Consider the following 18,812-nt stretch of genomic DNA (forward strand, 5'->3'; position numbering starts at 1 on the left):
GGGCATGGTATCAATGCATCCTCTCCAGTTTTCAATTGCACTTATTGAATTGTTTAGGAATGAAGTCTTGTTTGTATCCTCTTGCAACCAAAAATCTGTACAGTTGTGCCACCCTACACTTAGTACCTTCTCACTTAGAATAAAAAATCAGTCTACACCTCAGGTAGTCTCCTTCGCAGCCATTGTTTGGGCTCGTCACAAAATGCTCCCTCCCCCATCAGGGAGGGAGCGTTGCGTGACGAGCCCAAACAACGGCTGCAAAAGAGACTACGCCTCAGGGCAAGGCTGTATATTTTGCTCTCATTACTCATGGAGGGGTGACAACAGATGCTGACCCTTGTGGGAAGGCTTGATGTCTCTATTTTCCTATCACTTTTGTTATTTCCACATCTTGGTAATCAATATATTCCTATAACCAATCTCACATAAAGTTTATTGTATCATCCATTCATCATTCAATAATTAAAGAATGTTTTCAATTTATCGTTGCCACTAGTCCATTGAAATGTCATCAATGTATCTAAACCAACATACAGCTCAACCAAACTTGTGTCAAATTTTCTTTCCAGTTTATCCCTAAGTAAAGTAGCATAAGCTGGTGCTAATTTTTTGCTAATAGCTGTCCCAAATTTTAGAGGTTGCATTTCAATCAAATTCAATATGGTTGTTCTTTAGTATAAAATCAGCCAAATCCATAATTACATCTGTAGGAATTTTCGGATTGCTTCTCCCATTTGGAGCCTTCAAGTTGAAGAGAGATGATTGATACATTGCAAGCATCAACCTTGTTTACTTTGTATGGTACAATACAGACATGAGAACATCACATGGTTAATATTTCTTCACTTCAATTGGCCAGCAAATCACACAGTAGTACTGTCATGTGTAAGATAACAAGTTGATGTCATAGCTTCTGTCAATCTAAAAAGAAATATAAAAAATTATTATGAACAGCCAAGTGAGTGAATTTCTGTAATTGCTGTTGAAATCAACATGGCTTAAAACTTACATCAAAACGACCAATAGACAGATTCTGTTTTGAGGACTTCATCTCTTGAGTTAATGCCCAAAGTTGCTGTATGCTGGAGGCCACATTCTCTGAGTTAGAGACATTCTGAAACAAAGATTGTTTCCTTCAATACATCATTAACAAAATGGTCACCTAATGATTATCAAACTATGATCTGGGAGAAGCCAAACTACTTTATCGTTAAACTGTACAATTATGGAAGTAATGGAAATGAATTACAGTAGACAAACAACTGGTGATTTAGAGTAATTCCTCTTCAGTCTCTTAAAACAGACCAAATTTGGACCAACCTGCCCCTAGCAGAGAGTGGTTCATGTTAGCAAAACAGAGCTTTATCCATTTGTGGCCCTTGAGGTGTTTTTTACCAGACTTTCACAATACTTCGTATTAGGTCAGGAACTGCATCAACCAGTCTGAGGGCAAGTACTACAATTATATCAAATCTGATAAGCACCTGTACTGCTTTGACTCCTCCACTGTTATGTAGCCATTCTGGTATTGATGAGTAATTCTGAAAAGTAACAAACGTCTTACTTTCTACTAGATTTTAAAGCATTAAAGCTTTGGTCTGTTAATGAGAGCAGTTATCTCTTGGACTTCTTCCACATGATTGCAGCACTCCAAGCTGCAACCAATGCCATGACAGCTAAAATTTTTACAAAAGTCACCAATTTATAACAAACAAATTAAGAAAAAAAGGAAAATAAAAACTGGGGGGGAGGAAGGCAACCGCAGCTTTTTTTAATCACCACCATTTTACATTATTGAAGGTTGCCAAAAGGCAACTCCTTGAAAAATTGAGCCCTGACATAACAATGGAAAATAAAATGCATTACGATGACATATGCTTTAAAAGAGACAAACACGACTTAGTCAGAAGTTGTCAGTGGTTTAATGGTCATTTGAGTGATCCATGAAATATTCATGATTATGATGAGATGCCATGCCCTCTCATCTTCATTGTTACAATGTTACTCAAGAATTTGAAAAGATATCATCCACACTAGTTTTATAAAACATGCAGCAAAGAGGAACCAAAATAAACAAACAGGAATTTGGATGGGAGCCGTCACTGATGTCACTTGTAAGGAAGTTCTAGTCTAAAACTATTAAATGTCTCCATAATTCTACAGTGGTCTGGAAGTGCCACTATTGATGGGAGAAAAAAGTGGTGCAAAAGTTGTAATTACAGATCCAAAGTTATAGTGACAGATCCAAAGTTATAACATTACTAGAGATCCAAACTTCTTACTACAAACTGAACTCATACATACTTATTTTAATTTTAATAATTTAGTAATACTCGAGATTTAAGCCCACTTTTACAAAATATTCAACCAGAAGCATACAATCTAGTATTCTAGGTTACTGGTTAATGCTTCTGGTTCATTATATTGACCAAACAGCCTGTTATTGATCATTTTGTCCCCAGGAGCAGGTTCCACCATGAACCCTTAAAGTATACATTCTTTCATCTTTATAAAAGTTGGTACAGAATGATGTATTTATGGTGATTTGTCATTTAACTATTCAACTGAGGATAACAATACATGATTTGTATGAGTCAACTGGGCATGCATTATTTTCAAAGGCGACAAAAAAGATCATCTTTTGCTTTGAACACAAAATCATGAGTTTCAGTATTACAAACTGGTTGATTTACCATATTAGGTGAACGTAGAAAGCACTTTATCTCTTCAACACCAAAGCTATTCCAGTGAGGGGAAGGTTGTCTAAGAATCAACCTCATCATTATCACTTGCGGAGGATGCTCATCAGTCTAAAATTATAACAAAGTGATCTCATTGTAATACTTACGCTGAATAATATTTGAGTTTACATAGTTTTATCAGTTTAATCATGGAAAATTACTTGATTCTAATTTTATAAAATACAATAGTTTAACATCTGAGAAAATATTTTAAATTGGAAGTTCCAAGTTTTCATTCATGTTTGTATCTACCTTAGTCTGACATGAGTACCTATACTGAAAGGAAAACGTGATTCCAGTCTTTCAAAAATTATAGTATCTCATCCATATACTGTCATCAAAATAGAGTAATTACTAGCCACATCACTGAAAGAATTTTCCGCGAAGTATTCAGCTGTGTTCATTTAACAGATTTGGAAACTCTTGGAAAAATAGACAGGTAAAATTGACCCTTTCATATGCAATCACCTCTTGATTCCATAATGTAAACCTACCAACAGATAATCAAAATTTGATCTGTGGTTGAATAGATATTCTTTCATCAGTCAACTGATACTGTTTAGCAGTCTTGTAACGCATTAATATAAAATCTCATACCTTATTTACATTAATAACAAAAAAATCCTGGCTTCCTGTTTCTAAATGAGGATGAGGCATCAGAGTGTAGTTCTTCACAAGGCATTTCCATTGCTCAACACCTGCATGATCTAAAAGAATCCTTCAGTTAACAACAATTAATTTTAGTGACAGTAAAGCTATCATTTCTCCTATTTCACAATTATTCAGAATGTCTGCAGTTCACTGATGATGAATTTGAGAAAACAGCTTCAAATCTAAAATGACAGTGCATGTAATTAGTGCCCTTACATTTGCTTAGTTTAGGGCTCTATTTTAAATCTTATCTTTATATATATTTTACCGAGATTTTTGCCTAACTTTACTAGTACACAATCTAAATTTAAATGGCTACTCTTGGGATGTTTTATTCACACAATCTAATTTCAAACATCCGAAATTTCTGGAAAGTTTGAAGTAATTCTTGTCACACTTCACTGATGCAACAGCTTTCATGAGATGTTTGGTCAAGGCTCAAAGCCCTAAATCTTTTGGCGCCCAAGGGAGGTAAACAAGGTAGATGAGGAAAACATTTATCAAGCATTGGAAGGAAGATTGACATTGTTGAAACACGCTGCTCTAGGACATCATCATCAGCCTCTTCTTGGTTAATTCAAGGCAGAAATTCAAACAACCTCATTAATTAACATATTACCAACAGTGACTTTGAATAACAACAGTAAAACAACAACGGAGGTCACACAAAGTATGACAATCAATAAATTCCAAAGTTCACGATCACTGTTGCTCACACCAATATTCAGTCAATAAAAAACAGAGACCATCTGCTGCAAGTACTGAACTTAGTCAATGAACAGAAATACGGAGCACTAGCAATTTCAGAATCTTGGCTTAATTCTTCTGTTACCAAAACTGAAGTGGAAATCATAGGTTATAACCATCACACTGGTGGTGTCTGTGTTTCCATGCAAAGTTGCTGGAAGCTAATTAAAGTACTTAAAGATTTCTCAGGAATCAAACTCTGGCTTTCACCAGCTATGGGTACAAATCCAGCATAAGAGAAATAATTTTTTGTTATGCAAAACCTACTGTAACAGGCCTCCTGATTGCCTGACCTCATGCTTTAATAATAATAACAATCTTTTATTAAACAACAACAAACATATGAAACATATGTGTGAACTGCGGTTATGAGACGTATATGAGAACGATCCTTCGCAGTAAAGCACTATTTGAGCAATAGTGAAAATCAGACCTGAAAAAAATTTCAGGCCTGTACGGGATTCGAACCACTGACCTCTGCGATACTAGTGCAGCGCTCTACCAATTGAGCTAACAAGCCAACTGGGAGCAGGCCATCAAATTAATTCGATATAAACCCGTAGATGATAAATCAAACAACAACAAACATATGAAACATATGTGTGAACTGCGGTTATGAGACGTATATGAGAACGATCCTTCGCAGTAAAGCACTATTTGAGCAATAGTGAAAATCAGACCTGAAAAAAAATTTCAGGCCTGTACGGGATTCGAACCACTGACCTCTGCGATACTAGTGCAGCGCTCTACCAATTGAGCTAACAAGCAATAGTTAGTTGCTCAAATAGTGCTTTACTGCGAAGGATCGTTCTCATATACGTCTCATAACCGCAGTTCACACATATGTTTCATATGTTTGTTGTTGTTTGATTTATCATCCACGGGTTTATATCGAATTAATTTGATGGCCTGCTCCCAGTTGGCTTGTTAGCTCAATTGGTAGAGCGCTGCACTAGTATCACAGAGGTCAGTGGTTCGAATCCCGTACAGGCCTGAAATTTTTTCAGGTCTGATTTTCACTATTGCTCAAATAGTGCTTTACTGCGAAGGATCGTTCTCATATACGTCTCATAACCGCAGTTCACACATATGTTTCATATGTTTGTTGTTGTTTGATTTATCATCTACGGGTTTATATCGAATTAATTTGATGGCCTGCTCCCAGTTGGCTTGTTAGCTCAATTGGTAGAGCGCTGCACTAGTATCGCAGAGGTCAGTGGTTCGAATCCCGTACAGGCCTGAAATTTTTTTCAGGTCTGATTTTCACTATTGCTCAAATAGTGCTTTACTGCGAAGGATCGTTCTCATATAAATCTTTTATTAGGAAGCTCCATCACAATAGTGCTTTACAATGACTTTATGGATCACTACATGCAAGCTCTTACTCATGGAAAGCCCAATGTGGTTGTTGGAGCTCTGAAGAGCATCTTGCTGACCAGCTTGCATGAATCTAGAGCCTTAACTGATCTGTGTCAAAGTCTTAACATCAAGCAAATCACAACTCAGCCAATGAGAGTGACTTCAACATCCAGTTCACTTACTGAAATTGTCATGGCTTCCAATCCAACATTAAACCCTGTACTTGAAACACACATCAGTAACAACTACACAGTATATGCAGTTTTGAATCTAAGAATGCCAAAACCTCCTCCAACAGATGTGGTTCAAGAAGCTATAAGAATTAACCTTGAATCCTTGGACTGACTGAAAATGCAGATAAACTGGAATTGTTCCGTAAAATCTTTTTTACAGTTCTCAATGAGTATTTGCCAGTGAAGAAAAAGAGGGTTACACATTGAAAATGCCTGTATATAAATAAAAAAATCAAAGATCTAATGACAGAGGCAAAGAGATCATGCTCATAAAGTGGCTTGTGATTCAGGTACAACTCCAGACTATGATTTTTACTGCCTGTGCCCCAATCAGGTCAAGAGAAAGTTACGTCAAGCAGAGAAAGATCACATGAAGAATGAGATGCTGAACAGCCAGCGCATTGGTGCTAAGTGGAAAGTAATAAGGAACTGTATTCTATCAAGAGAGAAATTACTACCAGTGTATTCTTGGAATTTGAAGGAACTGGCTACTGAATTTAACACCTTTTTCACCTCAGTTGGTGCTCAAGCTGCTACTGAATCAGACAGGATTGCTCTAGTCAACAATCTTCCTAGAAATGACTCTGCTCCAGCCAAGATTACATGTGAAGCAGACAAATCTAGTTTTTGTGCAACTACCACATTTGAAATACATAAGATCGTTCAATCCTTTCATCATCATCATCATCATTTTTATTTGTTTGAGTAGGTTGAATCTATGGCAGCTATATAGCTGATGTGGACCTGCTATTTTCCCACCCATCCATTGAGCTAACCAGGAGGCAGTTAGCTCAATGGATAGATTAGCTCAATTCCTTCAAATAAAGCACGGGGAAAAGAAAAATTACACAGGAGTAATAAAGGATGCCCTTCCTGTTATACTTCTGGTACTTACAGATATTATCAATGCATCTCTTAAAACATCACTTTTCCCCTCAGTTTGGAAGGAAGCAATAGCTCAATTCTTTCAAATAAAGCACGGGGATAAGAAAAATTACACAGGAGAGTAATAAAGGATTCCCTTCCTGTTATACTTCTGGTACTTACAGACATTATCAATGCATCTCTTAAAACACCACTTTTCCCCTCAGTTTGGAATGAAGCAAAGGTGGTTGGTTCCGCTGTTAAAAGAAGGGGATAACGGGGTTCTTAACAACAATTGTCCTGTGTCTCCTCTACCAGCTTTATCTAAGGTCTGTGAATGAGCAACTCTCAACCAACTATCAAGCTTCATGACTCAAACAAAATGTCTTTCTGAACACCAGAATGGGAACAAATGACAGCACTCCACAGAAAACACTGAACATCTCAATGTGTGACTTGATCTTCAACACAATGGATAACAAACAACTGACAGCATTAGACTAAGTGCTATTAGACTTATCAAAGGCTTTTGATAGTATCAATCACCTCCTCCTCCTCAAGAAACTCTGCGCTCTTGGAGTGTCGAAGGAAGTGATGGAATGGTTTAGAAGCTACTTGTCTGGAAGGAACCAGTGCATCAAAATTGGCCGTGAAATGTCAGACCCTTGACCTGTACATCAAGGAGTTCCCCAGAGATCTACTTTGGGACCCTTTCTTTTTAACATTTAATTGACATCAACTTGTCATTAGTCACAAGGAAGTACTCACTGGAACACTATGTGGATGATTAGCAACTTTATTTATCTTTTCCACATCAAGAATCAGTAGAGGCCAAATTACATCTGACCAGTGACCTAGAACAAATTGCTGCCTTGTCTTGTTCACATAAACTGCTAATCAATCCAGAAAAAACAAAGTTGCTGCTGTTTGGAACACCTCAAATATTGGGTAGGGTCTCCAATGATTTTTTTGCAGCATGTATAGTCACAGGAACTAGGAAATTTGACAACTCCAATACTGAAAGAACTTTGTTCGTTACCAGTTGCTCAGCAACTAAAGATAAGAGATAATATCATGACATTCAAATGTATAAATGGACAAGCTCCTTCCTACTTAAAAGAAAAGTTTATTAACCCATTAACGTCCAGTGCGCCCTCATGCGCCCGGAAATAAAACCCCTCTGAAAATCCAGTGCGCCCTCATGCGCCCTGTCAGATATGACTCGTTTTTATTAGCTGTAGCTAAGAAACCGTAGTCCCCTGGGTATTGAAATATAACTGAACGTGACCTGCATAAATTAACCTTTCATTTGATGTTATGTTTTTCATTCAGCGATTCGTGTGTGATTTTTAGCGAATTTTTGAAAATAGCATTCAGTATTTTAGCGTGGCTTCTCGCGGATTTGACGATACTTCGCGTTCTTCCGATGAAGAAGAAGAAATCTTTCCTGGTTTTTCTCTCTCGAAGTGGCTGAAAATCGACAGGAACGGCAGAGAAGGCTACAAGAAAAATCTGCGTGATGTTGATGGAGAAATCGGGTAGATCTTTGATTTCGGCAAGCGCTAAGGGGGAACAAACTCCGATGTCCATATTTTTGCTAGCAAAGAAGAAGAAGACGATGAAGTAGATAGCGACAACGAAGATATGCCTTTGGGGTTCAATGGTCAAACACATTGAGTGAAATTGACATCGAAGAGTTTACCATAATTTCCTCATGGCCCAACGAAAGATCTGGGCGAGGGTGCAACATCGAAAGATTTCCTTAATCTTTTCATCGACGATGGGAGAAAGCAAAGTGATAGACGCGCCTTCGAAACATATGCTTGTGAGCAATGCGGCGTTGCATTATGTCAGCAAATGCGTGGCGAACTCTCCTGCTTTTCAAAATAGCACGAAGGAAATTAACTCTTAAAAAACACTTAACCTTTGATCTTAAATTGTACCTTGTTTTTTTTTTCGTTCTTTGGAGCGCTGTATTAGGCCGTAAAGCCCAATTTCATTCACCTTCACTTTGCAAGTCGTGAACTGGTCAAAGATAAAAACAACTTTCTTTGTTTGGTATAATCTAAGCTTTGTTCGTAGTCTCTAACTGAAAGGGTTCTATTCAATCGATAGTTATTTCATTCTTCAATACTTCCATAGACGATTTACTGCCAGGTCTGTGTAAGCTTAACTCGTAACTTCTAGTTTTTTTTACCTCGTGACGTTCACTGATGTCAGCACTGGCGGTAAATTCAAATTTGATCTGTGCAAGAAAACTTACGAATTTCACTCTCTTACCCATGAGATGGCCTGTTTTAATGCAAAATGTTTTTGACTAATTCTTTTTGTTTGCATTTCTGCTGAGTTAAGAGCAGCAATTGAGACTTACTGTGGTTTTAAGATGTTTTCATTTCCTTGTACATAGTAGGTAGTACAGCGATGGTCACTTTGTTTACTTGATGTCCATACTTTAATATTTTTTTTAAAAAAGCATAACATACATCTTCAGTATTTAAGCAGTTTAAGTAATTCTTTATTGTATTGGCAATCATGTTTTAAAGTTTCACTGCTGAAGAGTAAAACCAAGACATAAAATGGTAAATTTGTTTGGACCATGTGGTTTTTTTTAATTGGACAGCCATTTTGTCTGGATTTTCAGGGGTGGTCTGGGCTGAGGGCTTTGGACCTTAATGGGTTAAAAGAACTCAAGTCCTCACTAGGAACAAAAGAAATAAAGACAAACTCCACATTCCACTGTGCAGGACAGTAGCAGGTCAGCGGTCCTTTTCCTAAAAATGCAGTCTCCTTGTGCAATGATCTCCCCCATTGTATCACCAAGATGAACTCTTAAGTTAAATTTAACAAAACCATCAAGAACAATGTCCTGGCCACCTTTTTATCAGAGTAGAGAACTCTAAGGTATAATTTTATATCATGTATATAGTGTATGCTTTTTTATGCTTTTTTATCGACATTTTGTACATATCATATTTATATTATATTAATATTCACTTTTATATATTGTAACTGAATTCTGAAAAGCAGTACTTGGAGAATTTAATAAAGCAGTTTTTTAATTTACTGGAAAAAATAAATTTTTAAAAAAATTTTTAACTGTTCTTGTCAAATCTTGTATTATTATCATCACAAAAAATCTAATTCAGTTTTCTGACTAAAGTTGCATACTCTTCTTAGTAGGATTACACCTTTCAATCGCTAACTGATACATCAATATTTCAAAATGTAAGATATATAAATTGTGATCATATAAGAATAAATACAAGCATTTATCACACTTTCAGAGAAAAATCGAGTTTCCAGATGGGATTTGAACCCACGACCCTCCGGGATCTAGTCGGATGCTCTAACCACTGAGCTACAGGAGACTCTATGGTGAGCAAGGTCAATTAGTGGGTATTGACTGGAACCGCATCACGCGGCTACACAGCCAAACATCAGCTAGCGTATAGAAGCTCACTAACAGCATCACGCTGTCACATTAAAGCATCACATGCATTAAAGCATCACATGCAGCCAACCAGCCCCCAAGGTGAGCATGTAAAGATGAAATAAACAATTTTTAATTTAAGAGAAAAATCGAGTTTCCAGATGGGATTTGAACCCACGACCCTACGTGATCTAGTCGGATGCTCTAACCACTGAGCTACAGGAGACTCTATGGTGAGCAAGGCCAATTAGTGGGTATTGACTGGAACCGCATCACGCGGCTACACAGCCAAACATCAGCTAGCGTATAGAAGCTCACTAACAGCATCACGCTGTCACATTAAAGCATCACATGCATTAAAGCATCACATGCAGCCAACCAGCCCCCAAGGTGAGCATGTAAAGATGAAATAAACAATTTTTAATTTAAGAGAAAAATCGAGTTTCCAGATGGGATTTGAACCCACGACCCTACGTGATCTAGTCGGATGCTCTAACCACTGAGCTACAGGAGACTCTATGGTGAGCAAGGTCAATTAGTGGGTATTGACTGGAACCGCATCACGCGGCTACACAGCCAAACATCAGCTAGCGTATAGAAGCTCACTAACAGCATCACGCTGTCACATTAAAGCATCACATGCATTAAAGCATCACATGCAGCCAACCAGCCCCCAAGGTGAGCATGTAAAGATGAAATAAACAATTTTTAATTTAAGAGAAAAATCGAGTTTCCAGATGGGATTTGATTTACGGAGGGTCGTGGGTTCAAATCCCATCTGGAAACTCGATTTTTCTCTTAAATTAAAAATTGTTTATTTCATCTTTACATATCACACTTTCATCGCTGAAATTACAGATATTAATAGACTGATGTCAGTATTATGAAGGAACTCACCAAGAACTTTCAGGTTAACTGTTACAGAAGCTGTGTAAGAGTTCTTAAATGTTAGCTTTCCAACCTGATAAAGCACATTAAAAAAGAGAGAAAATAAAATTATTGATTAATGATCTGAACTGTATAATGACTGATGATTCGCCATTTAGCAACGTTAACTAGAACAGATTGATTTGCACAGCCCAAGACTGTGAGGGCCTGAATTTCTCAATCTAGCCTTGGAAGTTGTTCTTGTTTAGTTCTCTCAAAATAAAAGCCAGTCCATCCAGTTGAAATGTAAATGCATTTAATGTTATCAAATCTGTTCACTGAATTGTAGGAGAACTAAACAAGAATAATGTGGAATAACAGACAGAGCCCTTTACGTTTTTGACAAAATCAAAAAATTGCTACAAGTAAAACTTTAGTGTAAACCCTAACCCTACTACAAGCAGTATGACTGGTCTACATTACATCTGAAGGATCAATGCTCGAAACAACTTATTAACAAGAGGCAAATTATGTAGATGAAGAAAATAACAGAACTGAACTGCCCGGTACAGTAAACAGACAACTATTTTATAACAAGCAGAAACCACTCACAATTTTGACACAACAATTGATCAACCTTTATACATACTGCCATAATTATTCTACTTCAGAGTGAAACATACCACGCATATTAAGTCTAATGATGGCATTTGATAATATGCACGAACATTCGTCACAAGAATGTCTTAAAAATTATTGTATGCAGAAGTTGATCTCATTGTACTACACCTATCGATATAATGTAAACTCTAAAGCTCTAGCTCTAAAGCCTGTAGTTCTGTCCTGTGCTGCAGTCTCCTACATTCTGAGTAACTGAAGCAGAATTTGGTACAATGAATATATGAAGTTCATTTATTGGAGGTGAACCAAACAGATTTTTGTGTGTAGATTAAAATAATTACATTCTGCATTACCTGTACTGCATTCGTTCCTGGAAGAATAATGTCAACAACTGACACTCCAGACCTGAACTCGCTAGCCAAATCTCCAACCCTCAGTAACACAGGCTTTTTTACTATGATCTTGCATTCAGAGGCCGTTTCCGTTGCCATCTTGTATTACCAGGATTTCGGAGCAGCAACGCGCGCTGCAAAATGCTTTCTTTGAGATCTTTTTTACCTTTTTAACCTCTAACTTTCTCGAGGAGCTTGTAAACCAGGCTGAACTTAGTAACCAAACTTCCTAATGAGGATTGTAAAGGATATTTCATGGCTGAATGTCATGAAGACAACAAGATGGCTGACAACATTCATGTTGTAAGCATCATGTATGACCAATGGTATGTCCTAGTTAACCGTGTTCTACCGTGTTCTACCGCGCTAACCCACATTACGTCATCTATCCCAAGTTAGCCAAGTTCTACCACGTTAACCCCCATCTCTCCTAAGTTAACCATGTTTTACTACGTTAACCCTCATCTATCCTAAGTTAGCCAAATTCTACCACGTTAACCCCCATCTATCCTAAGTTAGCTATGTTCTATCCCGTTAACCCCCATCTATCCTTAGTGAACCATGTTCTACCACGTTAACCCCCATTTACCCTAAGTTAACCATCTTTTACCACGTCAACCCACATCTGCCCTAAGTTAAACACGTTCCATCCTTTTCACTCCCATCTTCGCAGTTTCTTAAAAACTCCATTAGCTATAGAGGCGCTATACTCTGGAACGCTGTCTCGAAACATTTCACTCTTATTTTAAGGATCTCGCTTTAGCGCACAGTCAGTCCAGTCACTACCCAGGCACTACCAAGATTTTAAATGCTTTTAAATATTTTTATGTTTTAAACGCTGTAGTCAATTTACTTAGAGATAAATAATGTAAATCGTTTTTATTATTCGTACTGTATATTTTGTAGAGTGATTTTAAGGACACTATTCTTATTGTTATTGTAATTATATTCACACGATCCCACAAGCCCCCAGCTTTAAACCTCATCGTGTTTAAATAAAGGATATGATTGCTTGATTGATTGATCTACCCCAAATTCACCACGTTCCACTATGTTTTCCCTCGTCTACCCTATTAAAGCATTTTTTACTTTATAAACCCACATCTAACCTGACTTGGCCACGTCTACCTCCTGTCAACTTCGTGTTACCTTGTTGATTGACATATACGTAAAGTTAACCATGTTCTCCCACGTTTAGGCCCACCTGCCCCAAGTGGGCCTCGTTTTAGTAAGTTCCTCCACGCATACCCTGAGTTACGCACGTTCTTTCACTTTCACCCTCATATATTCTACTGCATGACAACTGATTAGGGTTTCACTATTGATCGATAACAATATCACCAATGGTTTGTTATTAATCAAGGCAAAAAGGGTTTTTGATATCGTAGACCGTGAAAAGTTTTGCTCAAGAAATAAGGGCGTTATGGGTTTGACGGCCTTCTCTCAACTGGCTCTGTTGGTAGCTAGCAAACAGTCAAGTTATATATTTAACAATCAGCACCAAGAGTGTCATTGCATGACATTGAAAAGTAACGTTTGGGATATTGTCAACAAGTTATTCCTAGAACTAGCAAAAACGAAAAGCATTTCTTTATTTGATTTGTCATCAGAAATATAGGAGCATAGTTTCCTGGTTGGTTTTAAGCTGTAATTTATCATGATGCAGTTCCTAAAGATTTTTGCACGTTTAAAACAAACTTCTGCTTCTTTTATTCCGATCACGTCCAAATAAACGGTTACAACAACAGAGAGAGAAAACAAAATGCATTATTATATATATGCTAATTCCTAAAAAAGAAAGTTTGAATAACAAAAGGAAAAGACACACCTGGACCAATCATAGATCAAATTAACTATTCCTGTGAAATATTTAAAATTTAAAATAACAACGGCAAACACAATATGCATAATAACAACAGTTCCTATAGACCTAATCCTTTTTTTCTTAACCCTCTATCTGTCCGTTGCGTCTCCCTTTTCAGTATAAGATCACTCTTTAATTGTCAAGTAATTTAAAACCTCTTGAAGTGATCATTTGCCATGACTTTTACGAGTTAAAGGTTTTTTGGGTTTAGATGGTCAATCCAAGGGACCCGAAATTCAATTAATAACGCAATCACAAAAGGCGGAATTGATTAATTATTGTTTTTCCCCTTCCTGTCCGTTGCGTGTCTCTTGTCAGTGTAAATAAAGCTGCGAAATTCCTAACTTATGCGTAATACGGTAACAAGCTCGTTTGCTTCATTCCAACTCAACGGATTGGACAACATTAACTTCTTTGGTATTTGCCGGCTTTCTATTACATTATCTCCTGCTAATTATTATTGTAATGACATCGATATGGCAACCTTTGTTACAGTATAAGTTGTAGAACTAACATGGTTAGCCAAGGGAAGATGTTTTCTCACGTCAGTAACCCCAATCTTCCCTACGCTGGCCATGTTGTGCCCTGTTAACCCTCATCCACCCCTACGTTTGACATGTCCTACCCAGGGCCCTCGGAGCGGATTTTCAAGTGGGGGGCTAATGCGAACGCGTTAGCGTGAGCCAACGAGAGGGGTCCGGGGTCATGTTCCCCCGGGAAAATTTGAAATTAAAGTCTTCTGAAATGGCTAGAAATGGATCGAAAACTGCCAAAAGTGAAGTTAATTTCTTATAAAACAACGACTAACAACTGGCCTTCACGTTTGACCAAATTTAAATGAACAGACTAACTTCTAAGTAAAAAAAAAATTGTGATTTAATCAGCCAAAAAAGTGAGGGGTTAAAGTTCCCCCAGCCCCACCCCCTGCGCGGTCCCTGCTACCACGTTTTATCTCTATGACCGACATCAAACCTAAGTTTACCACGATCTACCTCGTTCACACAAATCTATTCCAAGTCGGTGGAGAGAACTCTTTAAAAACGTTTGTAATCATGGGTGTACGGACGTTAACGTCATCTGTTACAAATATTGCTCATAGCAAAGTTCCCAATTTTCAAATTTTAAACTAAATTGGTGCAAATGGGTCATATTGAAACTGTAACTGAGGTGAACGCACGCGATTTGTAGTCAATTATGAATATAACATCTAAATAATCCAAATAAACCGCCTTAATCTGCCTAGAAAACAAAACAAACCTGTCTGTATCAGGAAGGGAGCTTCCCACAAAAAGAGTTCGCAGAAAGACCGCTATCAGGTACTTAAACGGCTAAAATACAGCTGTAAATGAATATCAAAATGATTTATTGTTTGTGAACGTGCTGAATCCCTTCTTATAAGAAGGGATTCAGCACGTTCACAAATTACGATGATTTACACCGATTAGTGGATTTTATTGGTCTTTAGTTGCTTATGGATAGATCCCAGGGCTTGAAATGTTAATTGTAGGAGGTGAATGGTGATAACCTCGATATTACAGAGGCCATTCGTAACTCGGACAACCTTGAGTCGTAAATCGTTGATCTTGCGTCTTGGATTGTACAGTTTTTTTGTTGGGCAGGGATATTTTGGGTATAAAGCTCGTGAGCCACTAAAAACTCCTGGCAGATAAACGAAATACTAAATATCTAAGGGGGCGTTCTTGGTTGTTACCCAAAAGGAGATTCTGAAATTAGATCTATTTGGATTGTCCTCACTCATCGTTGCGCTATTTATTTCCAGGGACTGAAGATACTGAAAAAGAAAGGAGGGAGAATTACTGAAGGGAGAAAAACTGAAAGCATTATTCAAAGGATTATGCTGAAATTGTTATCAATCAACGAATCTTTGCACCGTTCGAAACGACAACGGCACCATACCTTGTTACACCAATTCAACGACACATTCACACCCATTTGGAGGTAAAGCTTCGTTTTATTGCAAGATATAAAACTTCCTAAAGGCAAAGATTTGATAACAAATGAAAACGATTTTTGAGTGTGTGCAAATATTTCTGAAAAGAAACATATTTTGGACTTGGATAAAGGCTGATAGTTTCGAAAGAAACTGTTTGGGGCTGCGTCGGTGGGAGTAACGAAATAATTTGGATATATCAACAAAGTTGAAGTGGTAAATTGGCCACCGTAACGATTACAAAAGCTGACGTTTCGAGCGTTAGCCCTTCATCGGAGCGAATAGAGGAATTGTGGGTTGTGTGTGCTTTTAAAGGCAGAGAATGGAGCTACGTTATTGGTGGGAACATGGCAATGAGAAAAACAAGAATAAATTAGTGGAATGAAAAGCGTTCGTTGATCCCTGTGGGATTTAGACTGCCGGTTTGAAAGATTAGCTTTTGTTCAAGATTTTTACGTCTTTCCGTGCTACCTAAGTGTAAGGAAAGACCGCAGATTGCCATATGTTGCTTAGAATGATTAGGTAAATTAAAATGTCTAGCGACTGGTTTCGATGTGTCCTTGTCATTCCTTTCCACGTCTCGAAGGTGTTCTCGGAATCGGTCACCTAGTCTTCTGCCTGTTTCGCCGATGTATATCTTTTTGCAATAAGTGTAAGGCGGAGTTGCACGTGAAGTGATCGGTGATCTTAATGGATCGTTTAGGTCCCGATATTTTATCAGTGTTGTGAATGAAAGGACACGTTTTGCATCGTGCACAAGCGCATTTAAAAGTGCCTGGTTGGTCATTAGTCTGAAAAGAACTTCTGACCAAAACATTGCCTATGTTTTTGTCGCGTTTGAATGAAATGAGCGGAGGCTGCGAAAAGATAGTGCTTGACTCTGATTTTATGGTTTATTCGTCGTTTATGCAGTGATGACTCTGATTTCCACCACAAATCAGAGTCAATGTGCCAGTTTTTCGATAAACCTGGTTACCATGTTTCTGCCATTCAAGCGGGTTACCACCGCGCCCAACTTATTGATCGACATTCAGCACTACAAACGTCGCATAAGGAAGATTCCGACCGCATTCCATTCACTCTCACGTTTCACCCTCACAACCACTCAGTTAAATCCATCATTCTTAAAAACTTTAAATTACTTCAAAACGATCCACACCTCTATGGGCTACCAAAAACCCATAAGGATAAGTTAACCGTACGTCCCATTCTATCAGCAACGAGCACCTATAACTACGCACTGGCCAAGTGGCTTGATGACAAGCTCAAACCGCTGTCTTTGAATCAACACACCGTTACTGGCATCTTCGTTTTCATAAATGAAGTGCGAGAACTGAAAATCAACAAAGGTCATATCTTGGTATCGTATGAAGTGTCATCTCTATTTACCAACGTACCGTTAGACGAAACAATTGCGATTCTGACCGAGAAAATCTTCAGGGACAACTGGTTTAACTCTGCGTACAATCTAAATATCTCCAAAGAAGACCTTACTGATCTGTTGAACGTGTCCACCAAGGGTCAGTTGTTCCAGTTCAATTGTGCCCTATACGAACAAACCGACGGAGTGGCCATGGGGTCTCCACTCCGACGGGCCTTTACTAGCTAACGTGTTTATGTCATCGCTGGGAGAAAGGCTAGTGCTCGAAGGTAAACTGCCTGATTATTATCGCAGATATGTTGATGACACTCTCACTATAATGCCCAACATTACTACAGCTACAGATTTCCTACAAACCCTGAACCACGCCCATCCCTCTGTCAGCTTTACAATGGAAATCGAAAAAGATGGCATGCTCCCCTTTCTTGGCACCCAGCTCCTAAACCGTGCACCCCAAATTGAGACGAAAGTTTATGTCAAGCCTACTAATACTGGTTTACTTGTCCACTACCAGAGTTACGTTGACAACCGGTACAAACGGAACTTACTAACAACTATGCTCGATCGCGCGTACCGTTTGTCCTCTTCATGGCTTTATTTTTCTGAGGAGTGTGAGCGCTTGAAGTATTTATTCTCACGTTTGGACTACCCTCACCACCTTATCAACTCCGCCATTAACACCTTCATTAACTCGAGAGTTGCTGACCAGCAGCCATTGCAGGCGTTGGGAAGATTGGCGAAAAATTATGTAATCCGAGTAGTCATACCCTTCAAGGACCAAGACTCCGCTAACATTGTTAAGACGCATTTGAAAGAAGTTCCAAACCACAATCCAGCCCGTATTTGTCAGTCGGAAAATTGGCCAAGACCTTAAAAAATGTGAGACCAAACCACAGCTGGTTAATCAAAAGTGCGTAGTGTACCAATTTAAATGTAACCTGTGCGATACAGGGAGCTATGTTGGTTACACACGCGGGCATTTATATGCCCGCGTGGATAGCCATAAGAGCACGTCATCTTCAGTACGCAAGCACTACGACAACAACCACGCAGGTGCTGTCCCTGAGGACCTTCTTTGCTGTTTCAAAGTTCTCAAAAAGTGCATGAACAAATTCGATTGTCTTGTCAACGAGATGCTTTACATCAAACAATTAACACCGAGTTTGAACGTGCAAACGGATTCTATCCGTGCTAAAGTAGTTGTGTAGCTACCTCCCCTATGCAAATTAGTTGTAACTCTTGAACTCGCATTTGTTAATTTTATTTTCATTTGTACCCTTGATAATGGCGTCATGAAGTCGCCGAAACGTCGGGATATTATATCGTTCGTTTTTACCTGTCTATGTATTACTAAATCTTTGTTAATACTAATGACTCCTTGAAATAATCAGTAATTCACACCAACTATATTGTGAAGTTTAAACTACTTCTTAGTTCGCAAACAGATAGAATATCCAAGTTATCCAAATTTAACCCTTCTTAACTATCGTTTCTATCTTATATCCCTAACCCTAACCCTAACCCTCGACGTTTTTGCTCGAAACGTCGTGATCCAAATTTCCAGTGACCACATCTTGAGACAAACAATTATACTTCTCTTTTTAAAGTCTTATTTACCACGATGACAAACCACAACCTATTTTACGATAGAAACCTGAAGTATGGGCGCACAGTTTTACAGTTGATTCGTCGACGAGAGCTTTTCTCGAAC

The 18,812-nt window shown here is 38.2% G+C and overlaps 1 protein-coding gene and 1 pseudogene across 1 annotated transcript; one reads left to right on the forward strand and one right to left on the reverse strand.

The window, feature by feature from the left end:
* Positions 1 to 414: 414 nt before the first annotated feature.
* On the reverse strand, positions 415 to 12,462 carry LOC111325117 (nicolin-1). Its single transcript, XM_022928853.2, has 7 exons — positions 11,867 to 12,462; positions 10,923 to 10,986; positions 3,339 to 3,448; positions 2,694 to 2,810; positions 1,485 to 1,541; positions 1,010 to 1,114; positions 415 to 921 (listed from the first exon to the last, which is right to left on the reverse strand). The coding sequence occupies exons 1-7, from the start codon at positions 12,002 to 12,004 to the stop codon at positions 880 to 882; spliced, it is 633 nt and encodes a 210-aa protein (XP_022784588.2). The 5' UTR covers positions 12,005 to 12,462; the 3' UTR covers positions 415 to 879.
* Positions 12,161 to 18,442, forward strand: LOC148730567 (uncharacterized; annotated as a pseudogene).
* Positions 18,443 to 18,812: the final 370 nt, after the last annotated feature.

The sequence above is a fragment of the Stylophora pistillata genome, chromosome 5, assembly GCF_964205215.1.
Source record: "Stylophora pistillata chromosome 5, jaStyPist1.2, whole genome shotgun sequence".
Classification (NCBI taxonomy): Eukaryota; Metazoa; Cnidaria; class Anthozoa; order Scleractinia; family Pocilloporidae; genus Stylophora; species Stylophora pistillata.